The sequence below is a fragment of the Numida meleagris genome, chromosome 6 (assembly GCF_002078875.1).
Source record: "Numida meleagris isolate 19003 breed g44 Domestic line chromosome 6, NumMel1.0, whole genome shotgun sequence".
Classification (NCBI taxonomy): domain Eukaryota; kingdom Metazoa; phylum Chordata; class Aves; order Galliformes; family Numididae; genus Numida; species Numida meleagris.
Window position 1 is genome coordinate 15,214,614 of NC_034414.1, and position 21,547 is coordinate 15,236,160.

Here is a 21,547-nt window from a genome sequence, read left to right on the forward strand (position 1 = left end):
TAGAAATTATAAATGAAGAGTTTTGCCTATTAAATGGTGGTATTGTGCTTTGTCTCGCTATGGTAAGTTTAACACCAATTGGAAAATGCTTTTGTCTACCACACTCTGTTTTTGATGCCAAGGGCCAGAAGTGTTATGAGCAGTTACAATAGCTTTCAACTGATGGGATCCAAATTTAGAAATCTGTTTTGAGATCCGTTTGCAGATTCCTTCCTGCAGATCACTCTCTAGTAATATCATCTAAGAATTTAGGAAATTGATTCTTTTGAATCATTTCTAAAATCCAGGAGGTGAGGAAAAGTTGGTTCAATATAATAGATTCCAGTTTATGAGATTATTTTGAAGATTCCAGATTTCCTTTGTGCATAAATATGGTGTCGGAACAGAACATGGAATAGTTCTTCCTCACTCTTATATCCAGCAAGGGAGTCAGGGTGTGGACATATCTCCCCTTCAAAATCCATCTCTAGAAATTGTTGCCACAAGTCCTGATAATTTCCCAGACGTTCCCCCCTCATCTGCTAAGAAAGTTTGTGTGTATGCATGCTATTCTGTAATCAAAGTTGACTCCAGCTGCCTACTTACTGCAAATTTGTGCTAGTCCTTCTGAGTGTAAGAAATACAAAAGATGTTAAAATACTGTCTTACTAACTAAAAGCACAAAAACATTAACATATTACTGCTCCAAATTACTAAAAAAAGGTTAGCTATCAGAAGTACTGCTAGAACAGTGAATATCATTAAGATGTTTGATAATAATTCATATCATAATTTATAACGTATAATCTACATTATAATTCATAACTAAAATGGTAACAAAAAAGCTACATCAAGTGCAAGTGTTGTTATGAGAGGCATTTTTTAAGCAGAAGTAGCAAAGAACGGCTTATGTTATGTGAATTCTCTTTAGCTTAAGCATGGAAAAGCTACATGAAAAGCTACATTCGTTTATGTTAAATGGAAAAATAGTTAAATGCACACTATTAGAAGAATTCAGCAACTCATCTCTGTGTTCCATCAGCTCTTAAAACAAGAGGAAGAGAAGGGCATGATATACAGAAATTAAAAGAAAAACCCTAGACATCACTTAATTAAAAACTGTCCTCAAAAGACAAATATCTGCCATCTAAGTTTTCCTGAATTATTCACACTCCCATTTGTTACTTTTTTTCTGATAAGACTTAAATAAAACCAAATAAACTGCATTCTGAAGGCACTCTGTACTTATGGAAATGGATGCCTATTGCACTCTGACCGTAATCATTCCCTGGCATGCTCTGAAATAGCTGGGGTTTTCTGGTCACTGTCAGTTAAGCACAATATTGAACCGGCGAGGTTTGGACATGAAGGATCGATAACAATTAGCCGATTCCTATTTTCCAGTTAGACGTTCTGGACAACCCAGAAGTATGGAAGAGGAGTACTTTGTGTCAACAGGTAACAGCTCATTGGAAAACAGTTTTTCTACATGACCTGAATAAAAACAACAGTATTCTCCAAACGTTACCTCACTCTTAAAGAGTAAAAATATGTTTCAGCTTTAAAACAATGAATATAAATTGCAGGTAGACTTTGCTAACCTTACCTGATAGTTTCTGCTTCTCAGATACACTCTAAAATACTGAGCTTCATAAAACTACATAAACAAAATTATTGACCAATGACAAGCAATGATGTAAATCTGGAAATAGATAAAAAAAAAATGATGATTTTACTTACTTCAGTAGTTTTGTCAGCTTCAGAGGGACTGCTCAAATGCTCTAAGTAGGTATAGACATGTCTGTAACATCAAGTGCTGGAGTTGTATCTCTTTTTTTATGATTCATTTCAACCTCCTAAAATCTGTCCTTTCAGTCAAATAGTGATCGTTAAAAATGAAAAGTGATTAAAACATTCCCTATATTTACAAAGTTGGCTTGAACTTTGTCACACAAACGCAGAATCAAAGAAGTGGGGACTTAAAAGTGGTGCTTTGAAGACTATATTTGGATATCTAATGTTCTGACTGTGCAGTGAATCATGATACTTAGACAGGCATAGATAGCCCCATAAATGTTATGTCTGGGATGCTAAGGTATCTCTTCAGTAGCAAGCTGTTGCCTTTACAAACAGATTGAGTAGACTGGAAAAAGGTACTTAACATTTAAATCACCCAAGGAGGGTGTTTCCCAAGTTAAAAGGAAGCAAGGGAGATCTCCTGCTTACAGTAAATAAAAGAGTATTGCTCTTATTCCAACTGTTTTTTCACTTCCTGAGTAGAAGTAAAATTCTAAGTCTACAAGGCTACTTCTCTAGAATGTTGTTCACATGATTAACCTGGGTAGAAGCTTAGATTTTCCTGTTATCTATATTTGAAATGGCAGTGAGAATGAACAAATGCACTGTAAGTAGGCCTAAATCCATTTTTCTCCTTTATAGTTTTAAGCAAGGATTCCTGTTCTACCTGGGGCGGAGGGCATTTTTCAACCTTTGATAAATATCAGTACGACTTCACTGGGACTTGCAACTATATCTTTGCAACTGTATGTGATGAATCCAGTCCAGACTTCAACATTCAGTTCCGCCGTGGGCTGGACAAAAAAATTGCAAGGATCATTATTGAACTGGGTCCTTCTGTCATCACTGTTGAGAAAGACAGCATTTCTGTCAGGAGTGTCGGGTAAGATTCTGAGATGAAAGGAAAGAAATATTTTAAAAAAGCACGAAGCAGTTTCAACAAAGTAGCCTACTTTGTGTCAAAAATGAATTAACAAATCATAGAAGTTAACGTATCTGAACAGGCTACTCCTATTTCTTCTTATCAAGCATTCACGCTCTCTAGAATCCAAAGTATTTCATTTGCAATTTTTGAATCAATCTTAGAGTACATTTGTATAGGCAAAGGGATAAACTAACCGTCTCCAACCAAAACAGTTCTCACATTGAATCTACAGTCTCCTAGGTGATACTGGTATACTTACAATAGTTTAAATCTCCTCTACAAGTACTGCTGAAGAAGATTATATGCTTTAGAAGGTACTGAAAATTTTAAGTTCCTGTGTTATTATTAGAGCTTATTTGATTTGAGACTTGGTAACTCTGAGCCCTCTGTACTAAAAGTAACACATCTAGCGTATAAGAGAAACTTTGAAGTATTTTACAAACTGAGAAACACTGGAGGGGCTTACATTACCCAAGGATTTTCATTTCCAGAAAACAGCTGTTTCACTGAGGAACTGAAACCAAAGGTTCCCATCAGTTCTATCTCAGTCATTCTCCAAATGCTGAGATTGATCTGGTCTTGGTGTTGCAGATAGCCCTGCTTCAGGTGAAAGCTTGGCCTGGTTAACCATGCAAGGTCCCAGCTGAACAACATTTATGTGATCATATTACGTGTTTACTGAGTCCTTAGAAAAATACCTTAGTTCTTCAGCGTTGTTGCTTTACAGTGTTAGAATTCAGCTGCAAAGCTGAAAACTTCCTACAGTATTCCCATTGTGGGTTTCTTTGACTTGCCAGTTTTCAATCTTAGCAATTGATAGGCTATATAGTGTGTAGAAGTTCTTCAGGATAATCAACAATAGTTCTGCTTATGCAGACTGCATTGTTTTGAAACATATATCTATACCCTTATAAAAACAAACCAAGTGGAGATACAGAGTCCCATGCAAATATTATCAGTAGTGTAATATATGTAATCCTATCCTGGTGATTCCTCTATGAAACAGTTGATACTGATTTCCAATTAGTAGAAATGTTAACATATCTCAAAATATTACAGTTACAAAGGAGAAAAATTCTATTTCTTGTTGCTACAAGTACAAAGATTGCAATGTGTATTAAGTCTAAAAAAAAGACAGCTAATACCCACATAATAGTGATATGAGAAGCTCATTTTCTCTTCTGTGTTCAGTGTCATCAAGTTGCCCTATGCCAACAATGGAATTCAAATAGCGCCTTATGGTCGCAGTGTCCGCCTTGTTGCCAAGCTGATGGAGATGGAACTAGTTGTCATGTGGAACAATGAGGACTACCTCATGGTTAGTAAAATGTTCTCATGAAGCAGAGAATAAAATTCTCACTGACTTACTGGATTGACAGTTTTTAGGTATAATTGGTGCTTTTTGGATGTGCTTACTATTTGGTTATTTATTTTATTTCCTGTTTCATCTGTTAATCTTCTTGCTTTTTATACCTACATGTTTATTTCAATTCCAGCATTGGTTGTTAACTGAAGCAACCAATGTTGAGATCTGTGGATGTTTTCTTGAATTCTATGCTTTCCTGAGGCTATTCCAGTAGCATAATACACTGTATTCCAGCACATGCTATATTTTACATACAGTCCAATTATTTTCTCTGATTTAAGATTTTCAGAAGAATTTGTTGATTGTAATCAGAAGCAATATCACCACTTCAATCTCTGAAGCAATAAATAGATGAATAACCTTTCTCTGAAAGTAGATTTTCTTCTTGTAACATTGAATTTCTTAAGAGAACAATCCTGAAATTCATGCTTTGTCAACAAAGTTACAAAAGGAAACAGCATCTTTTCCTTTTCTATTTTCTCCAGCTCCTTACAGTATTAGCCTCCCTCAGTTGACCACAAATCTCTTAGAATCTTGTTTTTTTTTTCATTGAATAAAAAAAAAATCACAACATTCACTGCATGCTGATAAGGAAAGGAACTTACTGCTTTCAAAACTCTTCATCCAGTCAAGTCAGTGATATTCCTAAGAAGAATCTCCTTTAGCTGGATTCTGGAACTGAATTTCTTTGAGAAAGTAGTAGATAATTTTAATTAGGGTGATTCTTTTCTATGTTTTCATTGATCTTATTTTAGGTATTGACTGAAAAAAAATACATGGGGAAGACCTGTGGAATGTGTGGAAATTACGATGGCTATGAACTAAATGACTTTGTGAGTGAAGGTAAGATCTAACAGCAGAGCACATGGAAGGAGATCTAATCAAACTGAGTCAAGGCAGACTTTTAATTCTGTACTTGCATTGCTCTGACTGCTCACTCGGTTTTTGAGTTGAGTAGAGCGCTCCCATACGTCACCAACAAACCTATCTGTCATACAATTATGCTGTGCACAATTATTTGCTCTGGCAATAATGTTATAAGTTCCTCAAACAAGTGATAAGATTTTAGAAACAAGCAGTAAGAATCATGCTTTCTCACCTAACTTTCAGAACAGTCAAAGTTCGTAGGAAGGCACAATAAGTGAAATGACTACATTAGGCAGAAGCAAAAATGAGGCTTTGCTGAAAAGAACATAGTGGACAAGAATATTATATTAATAAGTACTTTGTCCAGTAAGGATGAAACTTCAGAACAAACTCATTGGTGATGAGGATTTGACACCCACCCGATCTGTGATTCAGGGAGTGCCCTTCACACTCACGCTAACCTGGTCTGTTGGACTGATATTCATGAGCATTTGGAGCTTATTGCCCGTGGACCTAGAGCACATCCTCTAGTGGTTTTTTACCTGATAGCAATTCTGTATGCCAAGGCCAATCTACAATGCAAACCAAATTGCAGTAGGTATCAGTGATAGGAAGATTTGCTTCAGAAGCACACTGCTAATCTGAACTACAAGGCTAATGTAGAAACACTAAGTTGCACTAGTTCAGAATAATAGTTCCAAATGCAGTATTCTATACACAGAAAAGTGCTCTGAAAAGGCTTCAATAGTTTTTAGATTGTGATGAATATAACTGTACATGTAGGGGAAAACATAAGAGTGCAGGTTGGGGTGAGAAGGTGTGAATTAGCCTCCAGTAAAAGATTTAATCACTGGTAGAAAAAACAGTAGTAGCTGCTATCTTGTAAAGTATTTGATATGATAGATTAGGTAGCCCACAGAGATGATCAAGGTTGTAAAGCTATGTTTTACTGAATAGATTACAGGTGGAGGGCAAAATAACTAGTTGTTATCAGGAAAATAGTCTTAATAGCAACTTTTACAGTTTTTTGGGTTTTTTTTACAAAGAGTAGAATCCGAATTTTACTATATCACAGCAACAAGTAAGTGAATCCAGGGGCTTTTTCCTGACAAATTATAACCCTTCAATTTACAGGTAAATTGCTGGATACATACAAGTTCGCTGCATTACAAAAAATGGATGATCCATCAGAGATCTGCCTGTCTGAGGAGATATCAATTCCTGCCATCCCTCATAATAAATATGTAAGAAAGATCTTGGATTTTCTGCAGCAAGATTTTTAATAGAGATAGAAAAGTAGAAACCACCAACAGAGAGGCAGTGGTTTCATAAAATCCACTTTCAAGAAAATGGATAATGTTAAAAATTGCATAGTATGATACAAGAAAGAAAAGGAGTCCCTTGCAACAAAATACATTTTGAATAAGGCTCTGGGACTCTTGAGTCAGAATTTGTATCATTTATGTAAATGTACCAGTAAGCTCACAGCCTTCTGAAAACTGATGCATGTCATCACAGGAAATTCATGGAGCTTTAATGAACTTAGTACTGAACAACTAACAACCTGAAATTATAAGCTGTACAAACCTGAAGACACTCAGAAACACTTTCAATATTTTGCCAGATGACAGTATTCACAATAGAATCAACCACTATCTGTTGCTATCACTTCCAGTCCTAGATGAAAAGAAAATCAGCGTACCTGAAACATGATGCATCCGTATGTATGGTTGACCAAAGGCAGGCACTTGGTAGCAGCAAAGAACAAAAGGGCTTCCAAATTTCTTAGAATCTGCAGATACGGGAATTAAATCGTATTTAGAACGACTTTCTTGTTTCACCAGGGAAACTCAAAGCATAATTTCCACAGTGAACAAGCGTTTCTGTGGATCCTGTGAGGAAAATAAGTTTGTGAAGAAGAGACTTTTAAATAGTACTTCTATTCACAGTGAAAAAAAATTATTTTGATCTGGTGAAGAATTTCTGTTGGCTGGAGGGTATAAGGTTTTTACATTCTCTTTGTGATATTATACTTGAGTAGGCAATATTAAATATCGAATACATGCCTAAAGGGGAATGCATGTTGATGTGTTTAGATGGTGATATTTGTCCAGGAACACATCCCTCTCCCTCCTGAATCACCATAAGACAACATACTCTCTCTGTGATGTTCTCAGCTGTTCATAGGGAGATCGATGGCAGTGAAATAATAGCTACTTTTCAAATTATGAAGAAGGGGAACTAATTCCACATGTCACGTATTTCCTTCAATTTGTGAATAATTAATGCACTTTAAGCCAAATACCTATTACTAAGTTGTAGGGGGAAAGAAAAAGCCACAAGAAAATCATAACTAGAAAAGAATTCCTTTTCTGGTTTTCAGATGGGGAAAATACTACTAGGAGCCTTTGTTTCCTGTTTTTATTTAGGCCGTTATCTGCTCTCAGCTGCTTAACCTGGTGTCACCAACCTGCAGCGTTCCAAAGGATGGGTTTGTCACTCGCTGTCAGCTTGATATGCAGGACTGCAGTGAACCAGGACAAAGGAATTGTACTTGCTCTACACTGTCAGAGTATTCAAGGCAATGTGCTATGTCCCACCAAGTGGTGTTCAACTGGAGGACTGAAAACTTCTGCTGTAAGTTCAGATGCTTTATTCATACGGATTGCATTTAACCTCAGCCATGGGTAGTAAATTGTTAAAAATAAACTGCTTTGATGGGAACATATTTCTTTTTACTCCTTGAAAAAATCAGTTAACTTGAAAAAATCTTTGAGATTGGCTACCATTTAAATTTTAGCATAACAATAGTGAAATCTCCTTTTTAGTTTCAAGGCCTTGTATCATTTTGCCCTACCTCCATCTCTTGTGCTGTACTCTTCTGTTCTTCTTTTGATCTTTGTATGTATTGGCAATGCTCTTCTTTTTTTTTTTCTATTTACCGATGAGATTTTTTTCATTCTTTCCTCATACCAAAAACTTTCCCTTCTAATTTCCATTACTATCCCCAAATCTTTTAATTTGCACTTCTTTCTGAAGTAATTTTTCTTGTTCTCCAACATTACCCCTCTTACATAAATTGTTAACCCATTCTATTTTTTGGTTGGTTTTCAATTGATTTTAATACTTCAAAATAACCAGTGTCTACAAAATGCCCTGAGGAATGTACAAATATTATTAAGGCACAATATACATTCACAGAACTATATATTAATTCTTAATAATCACAGTGAAACAATAGCCCAGTCTTCTCCAAGTCAAAGCAGTTTTCATGTTAAGTACTGAGGCAGGGTAAGAGACTATTATGCTAGTTTTCACAAGATCTTCTCCACCCCTGTTGTAGATGAGAGATTCTTCTGTTTACACTTTAAAAACCTTAACTTTGCAATTCTGATTGTTGCAGCTGTAGGAAAATGTTCTGCTAATCAAATCTACGAGGAATGTGGTTCTCCGTGTATTAAAACCTGCTCCAACCCTGAGTACAGCTGTTCCAGTCACTGCACCTATGGTTGCTTTTGTCCTGAAGGTATCATTTCTGTATTCATCATATCCTAAATGATCCACAGAAATATTTTTGGCGTAGATCTAGTCAAGTGGAGTAGTATTCTTGAACAATGAAGCAGAAGTGCATTTCAGGGCACTGTGCTGCTAGAACTGACATTTTTCATATAACAAAATATAACGAGAGTCTTGAATAGTCAGTATCATTAAAAACCCTTGGTTACTATTTGCTAGAAGGTAGCTGAGAAAGTATTTTCCTCACAATACTATAATATGTGATGGGATAATTATAAGCTGCTTTCTTGTATTTCTGTATTGTAATATAAATTGAGTAAGATTTAATAAATTTCCTCTGCTAAGCAGGTATCTAGCCTTTCAGAGCACCGGCAAAAGGTAGTATACCTCTGAGAAGTTCTGCAATATTAGAAGAACTTTGTAAAAGTCCTTTAAAATATTTCAAGCTAACATGCTTAGAAAAACTGTAATTACAAAACAATTTCATCATTTCCTGAAACTTCAGAACTTAAATATTTTTCCAGGTTACTGTGATGTTGGCTTTTACATCAACATCAGCAGTTTATAGAAGTCAAAAGTAATGTGTTGTGGGATACACATTTAAAACTAGACTTACAGTGTTTCTATCCTTCAAAATTCCCAACGTAGTTAAACTGTCATGGGAAAAAAAAATTGGAAAAAGATTCAAATCAAGCTAAATGTTACTTCAGATTAAGATGAAATTTGAAATGAAGAAAATTATCTGCAATTTCATTTAACAAAGTAGCCAAACAGTTATCACTTGTAAAGAGTGAGTTTTATTTGGTTAAGGGAAAATGCCCTGTGCATTATATGTCATACTAGAGGTAGTGACCGCACAAGAATAGCATTCCCAAACTAGTTTTGGAAGACAGCAAGTCATAATAGTTTTAGTGCTTAGCAAAGATATGGATAAGTATTTATAATGTTTATCTTTGGTAGGAACCTTTCTTGATGACATCTGGTTTTGGAAGGCATGTAATTCATTAGTGCTAAGTAAATATACAAAAAAGTACTTCTGATTTTTGTCTTCTCTGTCAGGAACTGTTCTTGATGACATCTCAAAGAATCGAACGTGTGTCCACCTTGAGCAGTGCCCGTGTACACTGAATGGGGAAACGTATGCTCCTGGTGATACAATGAAAGCAGCATGTAGAACTTGGTGAGTAGCAACAGGTTCTTTAGAGGATGGAGAGCATCCTTATCAAGTAACTTGAAAATTTAGCCTAACTTTCCTGAGGGCAACTAAAAATGTGTCGTACCATCTCTGAGGTCACCCTCTTTGCTAAAAAACGATATATTTTTATTTAAATTAACATATGCATATCTTATTTCTTGATTCATCTCATATAGAAATGAAAGAGTTCTTTTTATGTCATACAAAGCAGTAACATTTTTTACCTTCTCTTTTAAAGTGAAGATAAAATTAGTATAAAACAAATATTTACAATTTCTTTCTGGCAGTCTCAGCTCACCAAATTACCAAATCAGTCCTGAAAACTATGTTTGAATTCTGTAACAGAAAATAATTATCTAAGACAATATTTTTTAAATTTTGAAATTATTTTAAATGTAGAATAATTTTTATGGTGTTACTTCTTTTGCTCTCATCATTCTGATAAACAAAGTAGACAATAAATAACATAAGCAGTCCTCAGAACTGTAACAATGAACTCACTTTTCATGGATAATATGTTCAGCAAAGTTTATGACAATCCATACAGGAGTTCAGCAACTTCGAGAGGAACAAATCCAGCTCATGTACAAACACACAGAAAAACAAAGCATGGAAGCATGAGGCAAAAAGTGATACAAGTGATATTTTCCACTACTAATAAGTAGCTGACATTTTAGAATGAAGATGAAGAAAAGAAGTTTCAAAACAGCAGAAATAGAAGTAAAGATTATGTATGTTACATCGTGTATACTAACCAATTTACTAAGTTGATCAGCTACAGCATAACCTCCCGACAGGAGGATCAAATCATCTTTGCTGATAAATAATGACTTGGAATGGGAATAACCTTACACAGAATTTCTTGTTTTCCTCAGTAAATGTACAATGGGTCAATGGAACTGCAAAGACTTGCCCTGCCCTGGAAGGTGCTCATTGGAAGGAGGCTCCTTTGTTACCACATTTGATTCAAGATCATACAGGTTTCATGGAGTTTGCACTTACATTCTTATGAAGGTAATATACTGAAATCTAGAAACACACAAAATCAGATGGATATATGTCTAGTCTGTCTTCAGTTTTCTCTTGGAACACAAGCTGAAGACTTCTGATGATATGCATTTATTTCTCAAATAATTTTTACTCTAACAGATATACCTTTGCATTGTTTTCCTCCAGAGTTCCAGCCTGCCACACAATGGAACCCTAATGGCTATTTATGAAAAGTCTGGTTATTCTCATTCTGAGACATCGCTTAGTGCTATAATTTACCTGTCTACAAAGGTAAGCAATCCCTCCACAGGCTCTATCCAGCTTTTCAATAATCAGGCTAGCAAAATAAATATTCTAAGTATGAGCAGAAAAATAATGGGGAATAGATGCTATATGTAAGTATACACAGTAAAGATCTTTGTTGTCTTATCAACTCATGAAGTTAGGAGTGCTGTGCAGAAGACTACAGTATTTTTGAAGTGAAAACTGAAGACAGTATGGAATGTGAGAAAAAGCTCGAGTCAATCTTTTTCTATTATATAGGTCATTGAGAATACAGTTGCTTAAATTCAAGAAAATATAAATACCAACAGTACAAATACTTACTTTGAATTCCATGTCCTTTTCATACAGGATAAAATTGTGATTTCTCAGAATGAACTCCTTACTGATGATGATGAACTTAAGCGGCTACCCTACAAATCAGGTAAAGAGAAGAGAATATATGTAAAACCTGAATTATATTAAATGCCTATTTTACATCACTCAACTCAGCATCTTTACTCTCACTATTGCTAGTAACAGTCAACAGGTTTTATAGGAAAATTATAATCTTTTCCAGTGCATCTGTCCCTCTGTGGAAACTTGAATGCGGAAGGAGAAGATGTGTGGACAGAATGCTAGAACATTTATATATACATTAAAATCACTACTTTAACAGTATTCCTATGCCTTCAATATCTCTATTTTTAAATATTCTTCTTCTTTTAGGAGACATCACTATTTTCAAACAATCCTCAATGTTCATTCAAATGCATACAGAGTTTGGTCTGGAACTCGTTGTTCAAACATCACCTGTGTTCCAGGCCTATGTGAAAGTCAGTTCACAATTCCAAGGAAGAACCCTAGGTAAGAAATCTAGTCCCTGTGAGTAGGAGACAATTCAGATAGTTTAACTTTGAAATCTTAGTACTAACCCTTTAAGGAAAAAACTTTTTTGTCTGGGCTCAAAGAAAAAGAAAAACAACAAAAATAGCTGCATTGGAAAACAGATATGTTAAGAATTTCTTTTCTGTAATAACTTTAAAAATCATCAGTGGAATTTGATAGATGACATTTTTCATGTGGAATACAATACTGTAGTTTAGAATTGGGCACATGTGAATCTCATGCCAGAGTATGTAGTCATAGGACAAGGGTAATAGTTTTAAACTAGAAGAGTAGATTTAGATTAGGTGTTAGAAAGAATTCTTTGCTCTGAGGATGGTTAGGATACTGAGGCAGGTTTCTCAGAGGGACTGTGGATACCTCCTCCCTGAAAGTGTTTAAGTTCAGGTTGGATGTGACTTTGACTAACGTTATCTAGAGAAAGGTATCCCAGCCCATGGAAGGGGGGTTGGAACTAGAAGATCTTTAAAGATTTCTTCCAATGCAGACTGTCCTGTGTCCCTATGGTCTGTTTTTTGTATGCATTTTTCAGTGTGTGTTGTATTACACAGTGAGGGGCCGATGAATTATCCTATGTGGTCACTACATCTTGGAGCACATGGAGAGTTTTGAATACAAAGAACCTTCACTGTACACACAATGAGTCATTCATGAATACAAAAAACTCTCAGCTTATAAGTACCAGATGGAGATGTCTATTATTATTGCGCAGCAACTTTAGCTGCAAAGGCAAACCCTGCATTCTAGTTATCTATTGGGAATTAGAGACGCTTTGGACATTAAAAATGTCTAAATGTATATTCTTGATCATTACAGATTTATGTTCATTAGAAAAGATATGACTGCAGAAGTATTTCAGGTCCTTTCTCTTTTATCTAGCTTAAAACCACTGAAAATGCATTTTTTTCCAGAAGTAGGACAAAATTTTTTTGTATTAATGGATGTCATTGAATATAAGTTGATAATCTTAGCCTGAGAATGCAGAGAGAACTTCAGAGACTGAATGCACACATAATTAAGATTCTCTGGCTATTTGAGCTATTAATATTCATTGACACTCCATCTGGAACTTCTAATACAATTTTTTCACTATGAATGAAACATAGACCATTGCATACACTTTTTTAATGTTCATCACTCACATTTCTGATGTTGTTAGGTTTGTGTGGTAATTACAATGGAGACACTACAGATGACTTCATGACTAGCATGGATATCACTGAAGGAACAGCTTCCCTATTTGTAGATTCCTGGAGGGCAGGAAATTGCCTTCCTGCTATGGAGAGAGAGACTGACCCTTGTGCTTTGAGTCAGCTGAACAGTAAGTAGATGATCCTGTTGTAACTGATCTCTCTAGCTAGCTTCATCTGACACTTCCCGTAAGCCCAAAGAGTATTTGAGAGAACCATAGACTGAGATGATTGAAAATCACGAATTCAGTCACCAAGAAGATATTTCTGATTTCTGGAGTATACATCTAGTGAAAATTTATCAGATCCCATATTAGAGATCTGGGATTGAGATAATGAATGAGAGCTTTTGTTGATTTTTCCAGTGACATGTCTGCGGATGTCTTAGAATGTCAGCAGTGATGTAACTGAAATCCAGGTCCTTACAGCTATCAGTATTAAAAGGTGCCCAGATGAGCTATTTCAACTAAAGTATTGTCTTGCAAGGCATATTTAGTTGTCCTTTTATTCAATCCATCATTGCCAACATCTCAGCTAGAGTAGTGTGCCTAATTTTGCTGTTTGTTAGAAAACAAAATTACAATTTGAGAAAAGCAGTACCAGCTATAGGGAGGGAGTTCAGAGAAGGCTGAAGAGAATATCCTGTGGTCTAGAATATGTGACCAAGAATATCCTGTGGTCTAGAATATGTGACCAATTATGAAAGGGGACAAATATACTAAAAGGGAGAATTTAACCGGCAGAGAAATGAATGGAGATTTAGTAGTCCTCAGATCTGCTAAAATGGAAATAATAGTGCCCTCCACACCACTGTTAGAAAGGATAAAATACAATCTGCAATACACTCAATTTTTCTATTAGATAAATTTTGTAATTTCGGGCATAATACTGCTTATACTGATTTGATGGTTGAACTTTATGACCTTGAAGGTTTTCTCCAACCTGAACAATTTTATGATAATGAAGCATTCAAACAGATTGCATGGAATGTTAAGAAATCTGTATTACTGGAGGTCTTCAGCAATAGTTAGTCAAGGGTTAGTCAATGCTAACGTAAGCATTTCTGGTATTTCTTTGGCAGGGTTATAGACTAGACGAGCCTTTGAGATCCCTTCCATGCCTCTAATTCCATAATTGGCAGGGAAAAATCTCCTCCTCCTCCTAACTTTCACTGGTATTTTGTGTCCATGACTCTGTTTTACTTAGAAATATCTGCTGAGACTCATTGCTCCATTCTAACGAAGAAGGGTACTGTGTTTGAGAAATGCCATGCTGTGGTGAACCCTACTCCCTTCTACAAGGTAGGAAATTAAGATAGATGGAATTCAGAGGAAATACAAAGATAGACCAAACTGAACTCATATACAGTATGCCACTCATTTGGATCAGCAATGCATAGAAGCTAAGAAACAAGCATGTTCTTTTATAAATAAATCTCCACTATAACGGAAGTATATTTGACCCGATGTTGCCAATCCTATCCCTAAAATTCCACGGACAACGCTCTCAGACATATCACTTGACTTTGGGGTGGTCCTGTGTGGAGCCAAGAGATGGATTCCATGATCCCAGTGGGTCCCTTCCAATTCAGTCTTTTCTATAATTCTAAGAATGAGAAAATATTTTTGCTCATGTTGCAATTTTCCTTTTCAAAAATTTTAACTATGTAAATATTGGTTTTCCCTGCTGCATAATTGAGTTCATTATATTTGCCAATCTTCCGTGAAACAATTTGAAAACTAAAAATGGTAAGCATTGAATAAACTCTTTTCAGTATGAAACATATTTTATTCATATCTATCAGGCAATTAATCGGATCATTTTCATCTGTTTTAGTTATGCAGTATTATGTATTTTGCTTGACTTACCTCAGTACTGTGCAGCATGTTTAGTCCTTCCAAATACCTGCTCCCCAGTAACAGAATAGTTCCCTTGTGTTGGGTTTCAGAGATGCGTCTACCAAGCCTGTAATTATGAAGAGACCTTTCCTTATATTTGCTCTGCTCTGGGATCATATGCACGAACATGCAGTTCAATGGGCTTAATCCTTGAAAACTGGAGAAACAGTATGGACAACTGCAGTAAGTAACTGAACCAATGCATTTCTGCTATCAGGTTATTGCATGCGCACAGATCTACTAGAAAATGCCCAGGTTTGCTTCACCTGTGACGAAAACTGAGTAAGAATGAGACAATATTTTAAAACTATATTAGTCATTAGAAAATAACTACTTATTGCTTGAGAAGACGAACTAGCAGGTATAAAAGCCACATTCACATGAACTGATGACTTTCAGAATTGTGTAAAAATATTACTGCAAAGTTTCCCCTTGCATTATTTCATTCCAAGATATACAAAGAGTCAATAAAATGATATATAACCTTCAAAAGCTTCCAAACAGCCAAATAGTTGGTATTAAGATCTGCTCTGCAATATTTACTACAGCTCAGGAAAAAAAAACAATAGCTAGCCTTAAGTATTAAAGTTATTGACAGAATATATGCAGCACATTACTGTAAGCCCAGTTATCTTTCACAGGGAAAAAGATAAGGAAATGTCAACATACACTCTCCTCTTGTTTTACAGCCATTACTTGTACTGGCAATCAAACATTCAGCTACAACACTCGGGCATGTGAAAGGACATGCTTGTCACTCTCCAATCCAACCCTGGAATGTCATCCAACCGACATCCCAATTGAAGGCTGCAATTGTCCTAAAGGGATGTATCTGAACCACAAGAATGAATGTGTTCGTAAATCTCATTGTCCCTGCTATTTAGAAGACAGGAAGTACATCTTACCTGATCAGTCAACAATGACTGGTGGGATAACCTGGTAAGTTATCAGATTTAAAGATGAACAAATATGAAATGAAGAAGTGTCTTCAAGTGTCTCTCTTGTGGGCTAAGTACAGTAGGAAGCTGAGCACCACACAGCCACTCACTCCCTCCTCCTCAGCAGGATGAGGAAGACGGTCAGAAGGGCAAAAGCAAGAAAATTCATGGGTCAGAATAAAGACAGTTTAATAACTTCCTTTGTTTTTAATGAGCAGAGAGGTGAGCGCAAAGCAAAATAAGGTATTCATTTACTGCTTCTCAGCAGACACATATTTAGCCATTTCCAGGAAAGTAGGGCTTTCTCTGACTACTTGAGAAGACAAGTGCCATAACTCCAAGTGACTACCCTTCTTCCTTTTTTCTCCTGAATTTATTGCTGAGCACAATGCTGTGTGGTATGGAATGGTCATTTGGAGTCAAATGCCCCACCTGTGTCTCCTTCCAACTTCTTAAGCATCTCCAGCCTACTTGCTGGTGAGGCAGTGTGAGAAACAGAGAAGGCACTGAGATTGCTCAGCAATAGCTAAAAAATTTATCAATGTTATTTTGATCACAAATCCAAAATATTGCTCTGTATAACTGCTATGAAGAAAATTAACTCCATCCCAGCTAAAACAAATGCAGTCTCCATTACTTTTAATAGCAAAGGAATGTTTTTAAAAATATCTCTTTACCACTTCCTAAAATACAAAAATTCTTAAACAGAAAACATCTGACTAACCTTAAACTTGGAAACTTTAAGGAAAAAATTAGAAAATAATAGGTAAAGTCTAATTATTCCTAGCTGAAGGTAGTAGGAGATTTTGCTAACCTCATCTGTACAGTTGTATACAAACACCAAGATTGCCCAATATTCACTTTCAAAACAAATGTTTCTGTATACTACCAATAGTAAGGAGAGGCAAGTTGATTCACGTTGCATTTTGAAGCACACAAATGAAGCACTTCCAATAGTGAAAAACAAGAAATAATTTTGCAGAAAATCTAAATTTATTTCTTAGGAGAGAATTGCATCAAAATTCCTTCTTTTTTTCTCCTTTTCTTTTTTTCCTCCAGCTACTGTGTTAACGGGAGGCTAAGTTGCACTGGCAAACTTCAAAATCCTGCAGGTATGGGTCTGATATGGCTTACTGTGAAATAAATTCTTTTCCACTATAAAATTGTTATTTCACAATCTCCTATGTTTGTTTTTCTTCCTTTCTCATAGAAAGCTGCAGAGCTCCTAAGAAATATATATCATGTTCTGACGGCTTAGAAAACAAGTATGGAGCTACATGTGCCCCTACTTGTCAGATGCTGGCTACTGGAATTGAATGTGTAAGTTTCACAGTCCTGCGATATTAATCCTCTAGGAGAGGAAGAACTTGAGAATCCTGGGAAGAATTTAGTTTCTTCTGGTGAAATGACATATTTCTTCTAACATGATATGATTGAACACCAGTCTTCTTTCCACAGAATGTGGACAACAAAAAAGTACACGCATTCAAAAAGTGAATAAAGGAATTGAATTAAATGAATTACGGAATTAAAAATCCATTAAGGATTGTAAAATACATGACTGTCACCTCTGGCTCGAGTACTCCATAAGCTGCACGTTGCTAGAAACTCATAGAACTTGTAGTATATGCTTTCTGTTCCATTCTTTCAAAAGTCTCTGCTGTTGATGATTGTAGAGTGCAGGAGACCTAAGCTAGGTGGACTTCTAATCTCTTTATAGGGTTTTCATTTCGTTTTATATTAAGGAAACAGACTGACTGGAAGAATTGTAATGTAATAGGCTACCTAGATAGAAAAGAAGCTTATATTATGCTCTGTCTGAGGGATTGTTGGCAATGATAGACATTTCTCAGTGTCTTCGAGTATGTTTAGTATCTCACACAATAGATGTATCTGTAACTTCAGTGAAAGTAGTTAAATTGATTAGTATATTGGCAGGAGGAAAATCATAACACTGAAATCAAATAAAAAATAGAACTGAGTATAGGTTCACTATTAATGTGAGTTGCACACAAGATAGAATGCACCTTACATTCCTTTTCATTTTGTGATCTGTTGATCTTTACCAGATTCCTACTAAATGTGAATCAGGCTGTGTCTGTGCTGATGGGCTGTATGAAAATCTTGATGGCAGGTGTGTTCCAGCTGAGGAGTGTCCTTGTGAATATGGAGGCCTTTCTTATGGAAAAGGTGAACAGATCCAAACTGAATGTGAAATCTGGTAAGAGTCAAACCATTTTCTACTGCTGAATCTCAGTTTCACTGATTTGTGCAGGTATATAACAAAAGCATTTAGTTGACAGGAAAGTAGGAAATGGCAAAAGCTGAAAGCTGAACAGAAGGAATACAGTGACAAAGCATAGAGGTGGAAACGAGAAGCCTAAAATTTGCCAATATGTTTCTATACATGAGTCTGACAATATATATGTATAAATGAAAGAGTCACGGTCTACTACTCAGCTGTATTGGCTTCAGGGATATTTATGCCACCTCTATATCCAAAGAATAAGGGCATCCAGTAGGGCCTCTAACTGTAAACTGCATAAGGTCAAGGATTATCAACTACAACTAAATAAAGATGAGGGCAGTCTTCCTTCTCTTCTGTAGATACAAACAGCCTCCCAAAAAGATTACTTGCATCTCTTTAGCTGCATTCTCAGAGTACTTAATTTCTGGTTTTTAATCTAGTATAAAAACACCAGCACCCAAAATATACATAACTGCAACTTCTGTTCTCATCCGCAACTAAAACAGATGAGCTTATATTCTTTCTTTAATGGAAAAGAAGGCAAAAGTGACTTAGGATATCTTCTTTATCATGAATTAATTTTCCCAGCAATCCATAACTTTTATTTATGGATCTTATATTAAATGTGACTTGGTCACAGTGTGCACCAGACAATTAAATGAAAGCTGTATCTGTAAAGCTGTTTCTCTGTATGTTTGTAAAAAGAAGTAAGTTAAGGTGGTGTTTCTTTGGAATCTGATTATGGTTTCTCTTTTCACTCTCAGCACTTGCAGAAAAGGAAAATGGAAATGTGTTCAGAAATCAAGATGTTCCTCAACATGTAATCTTTATGGAGAAGGTCACATCACTACTTTTGATGGACAGCGTTTTGTGTTTGATGGCAACTGTGAATACATATTAGCTATGGTAATCTGCATCTTACGGATGCTTTTGGCTGTATCTTAGTGTCAATAAATGCCTTGTTTTAAATAGCTGATGAAAATATCCTAGAATGCATCTATATCCACTTTGAATCTTAATAAGCACAGAAGGTGGTTTTGTATTTCCTATATATTTACATTTTTAAAATAAAAAGCGTTTAGTTCCATAAATGAAATTTTTAATGCACGTGCAACTAATTTTAGATTAAATAACATTTAAAATCATTGATGTGTACATCTTCTGTACCAGTCAACTGTGTCTTTCCATGAAGTGATGTCAATTTGACTACTGACTACCGTCATCACTGTTACCTCCCAAAACAATGAAATAGCTTAGTGTGATTCAGTAGTAACTTCTTCCCTTCTGACTACAAATATGTGGCTCTACAAGGAATGGAACTGTTCAGCTACCAAAACCATAAAATACTCTAGGATCTATCTATTAATAGCCAGCAGTGGATTTTAAGACGTTCACAGATGGACTGTCTCTCATATGAGAGTAAATAAAGATGGCTTGCTGTACTGAAAGGCAGAATCACAGTTATGATGTGTTTGAGCTTTCTATACTTTTTCATGCTTGTAAGTTGGGAGAGTTCAGACAGAATCTATTAAATCTTTTTGCATGTTTTTTTTTTTTTTTTTTTTTTTTTTTTTTTTTTTTTTTTTTTTTAGGATGGCTGCAATGTTAATAGACCTCTTTCCTCTTTTAAAATTGTTACTGAGAATGTCATTTGTGGGAAATCAGGGGTTACATGCTCTAGATCCATCAGCATTTACCTTGGGGTAAGATCTTCATTTTACTGTTACTCAACAGAATAGCCATTTAAGGCCATACCTGTTTTACTTCTGGATACTTTAGCTGTGTCTTGCATGTGAACTTATGTGCTTAGCTAAGAGCTTCAGTTTTAGTAAGAAATGGCATACTTTTTATCAATTCTCATGTCAGTGTTTCAGTCCTCCAACCTCTTGCCTGTATAGAAGTCATTAAATTTTAAACTTTACCCACTCCGTCAAAAGACAATCATTTTTTCTCCCAAACTCAGTCAAAAATGCAGGAGAGTAAAAATGCGGAATTCTTATCATGGATGACCTACAAAACTACACCAAATTTCTCTTAGTCCATGTAGTTATTTGCCAATTCAAAATATATCCTGATTTCTACTCTCTTACTACATGAGATAAGTCTGCGAAATTACAGCAGTGAGCAGTTATCCTCATTTCCACTGCTGTCTGACAGCTTCCAAAATCAGTTAAGTTTTGCAATTCTCTGTAACCGTACTTGAGCACTAATGCACAGTAGTATCTTCTCACCTTAGAGTCTTTTGTTGTGATCAGAGAGAAGTTTATGGACAGCTGAGATTTTATCCCAAAGAACAGACACCACAAGCAGTACACATTTGCTACATTACTGTATATTGGAATTTTCAGCTCATCAGTGCTGTGCTTAGGATCTAGTTTCCTAAGTGCATGCTCCATACAAACCTTTCTACCAATACTATAGTATGATGGAGTAATGTGTTAAAGTACACATGAGAGTAGAAGAGTCCAAGAGATATGTTGACTTACTCTGCAACTTTTCGGTTATTTCTAAGAATATATGAAGATATACCTCCTCTACTCTGCTGGCTGCATACAAATGTCTGTAATATATGCATAAAATGCAATCAGAGTGCTAGTATACCTAACAATGAGACTGTAACAACATTTTTTAATATTTCCTGTGACGATTTACATATAAATAAAAAAAAAATTCCACAGGAAATAAAAGCCAGTTATTTTAAGATAGGATGACAGACCAAGGAAACTTGCTTACCTTTGAAGATCTTCATCACTGCTGACAGTAAGTTATTCAAAAGTGTCTGGCTACTGTAAAAAATGACAAGATGGTCTATAGCAGCACAGTATCTGATCTGCAGCAATGTGTCATAGAAAGTGAAAAAAAAATACCCAAACTTGATAATTTATAATGTATACACAACTTTTCTTCCAGAACTTGACTATTATACTGCGAGATGAAACCTTCTCTATTTCTGGGGAAAATTTTCAAGTGAGGTATAATGTGAAAAAGAATGCCCTCCACCTGATGTTTGATATCATTATCCCAGGAAAATACAACATGACTCTTGTATGGAATAAGCATATGAACTTCTTTATCAAGATCTCCAGGGAAACACAGGTATTGCAGAATAACTTCTTCAGTAAGCAGTACTTCAATTCAGATTGACCTGCTAGTTTGATGGCAGTTGTCTTGACTCCATATGATGGCAAATGTTGCTAGCAATTCATTTTCTATTTATCATTATCTCCAAAACAGCAGATATTTTCACTAAAGGCTGATTTTTATGTGATTACCCTTCAGCATTACAGGAATTCTTTGAGCTAAAATCTTGTATTTTATGCAACAACTGCATGTTTGGGTTGAATTTGTTCTCTAAATTATGACAAATTACACTAAGAGGAGAAACACAGTCACTGATGAACAGGACCTCGTGCACAATTTGCAAAGAACATGAGAGAGTATTTGTAGATCACAGTTGCTACTAAAGCAGGA

General features: G+C 35.7%; 1 protein-coding gene across 1 annotated transcript in view; it reads left to right on the forward strand.

Moving 5' to 3' along the window:
* MUC6 (mucin 6, oligomeric mucus/gel-forming) overlaps nucleotides 1,410-21,547 on the forward strand; it is a 38,049-nt gene continuing 17,911 nt past the window's right edge. The window contains exons 1-22 of the mRNA XM_021402135.1: nucleotides 1,410-1,437; nucleotides 2,392-2,659; nucleotides 3,893-4,019; nucleotides 4,823-4,910; nucleotides 6,069-6,178; nucleotides 7,364-7,571; nucleotides 8,338-8,460; nucleotides 9,510-9,630; nucleotides 10,521-10,659; nucleotides 10,822-10,926; nucleotides 11,269-11,341; nucleotides 11,626-11,763; nucleotides 12,962-13,123; nucleotides 14,199-14,293; nucleotides 14,941-15,073; nucleotides 15,580-15,829; nucleotides 16,888-16,940; nucleotides 17,039-17,148; nucleotides 17,898-18,049; nucleotides 18,841-18,982; nucleotides 19,669-19,779; nucleotides 20,987-21,172. Of these exons, the coding sequence (XP_021257810.1) occupies nucleotides 1,410-1,437; nucleotides 2,392-2,659; nucleotides 3,893-4,019; nucleotides 4,823-4,910; nucleotides 6,069-6,178; nucleotides 7,364-7,571; nucleotides 8,338-8,460; nucleotides 9,510-9,630; nucleotides 10,521-10,659; nucleotides 10,822-10,926; nucleotides 11,269-11,341; nucleotides 11,626-11,763; nucleotides 12,962-13,123; nucleotides 14,199-14,293; nucleotides 14,941-15,073; nucleotides 15,580-15,829; nucleotides 16,888-16,940; nucleotides 17,039-17,148; nucleotides 17,898-18,049; nucleotides 18,841-18,982; nucleotides 19,669-19,779; nucleotides 20,987-21,172 (2,922 nt within the window). The remainder of the gene's footprint in view (nucleotides 1,438-2,391; nucleotides 2,660-3,892; nucleotides 4,020-4,822; nucleotides 4,911-6,068; nucleotides 6,179-7,363; nucleotides 7,572-8,337; nucleotides 8,461-9,509; nucleotides 9,631-10,520; nucleotides 10,660-10,821; nucleotides 10,927-11,268; nucleotides 11,342-11,625; nucleotides 11,764-12,961; nucleotides 13,124-14,198; nucleotides 14,294-14,940; nucleotides 15,074-15,579; nucleotides 15,830-16,887; nucleotides 16,941-17,038; nucleotides 17,149-17,897; nucleotides 18,050-18,840; nucleotides 18,983-19,668; nucleotides 19,780-20,986; nucleotides 21,173-21,547) is intronic.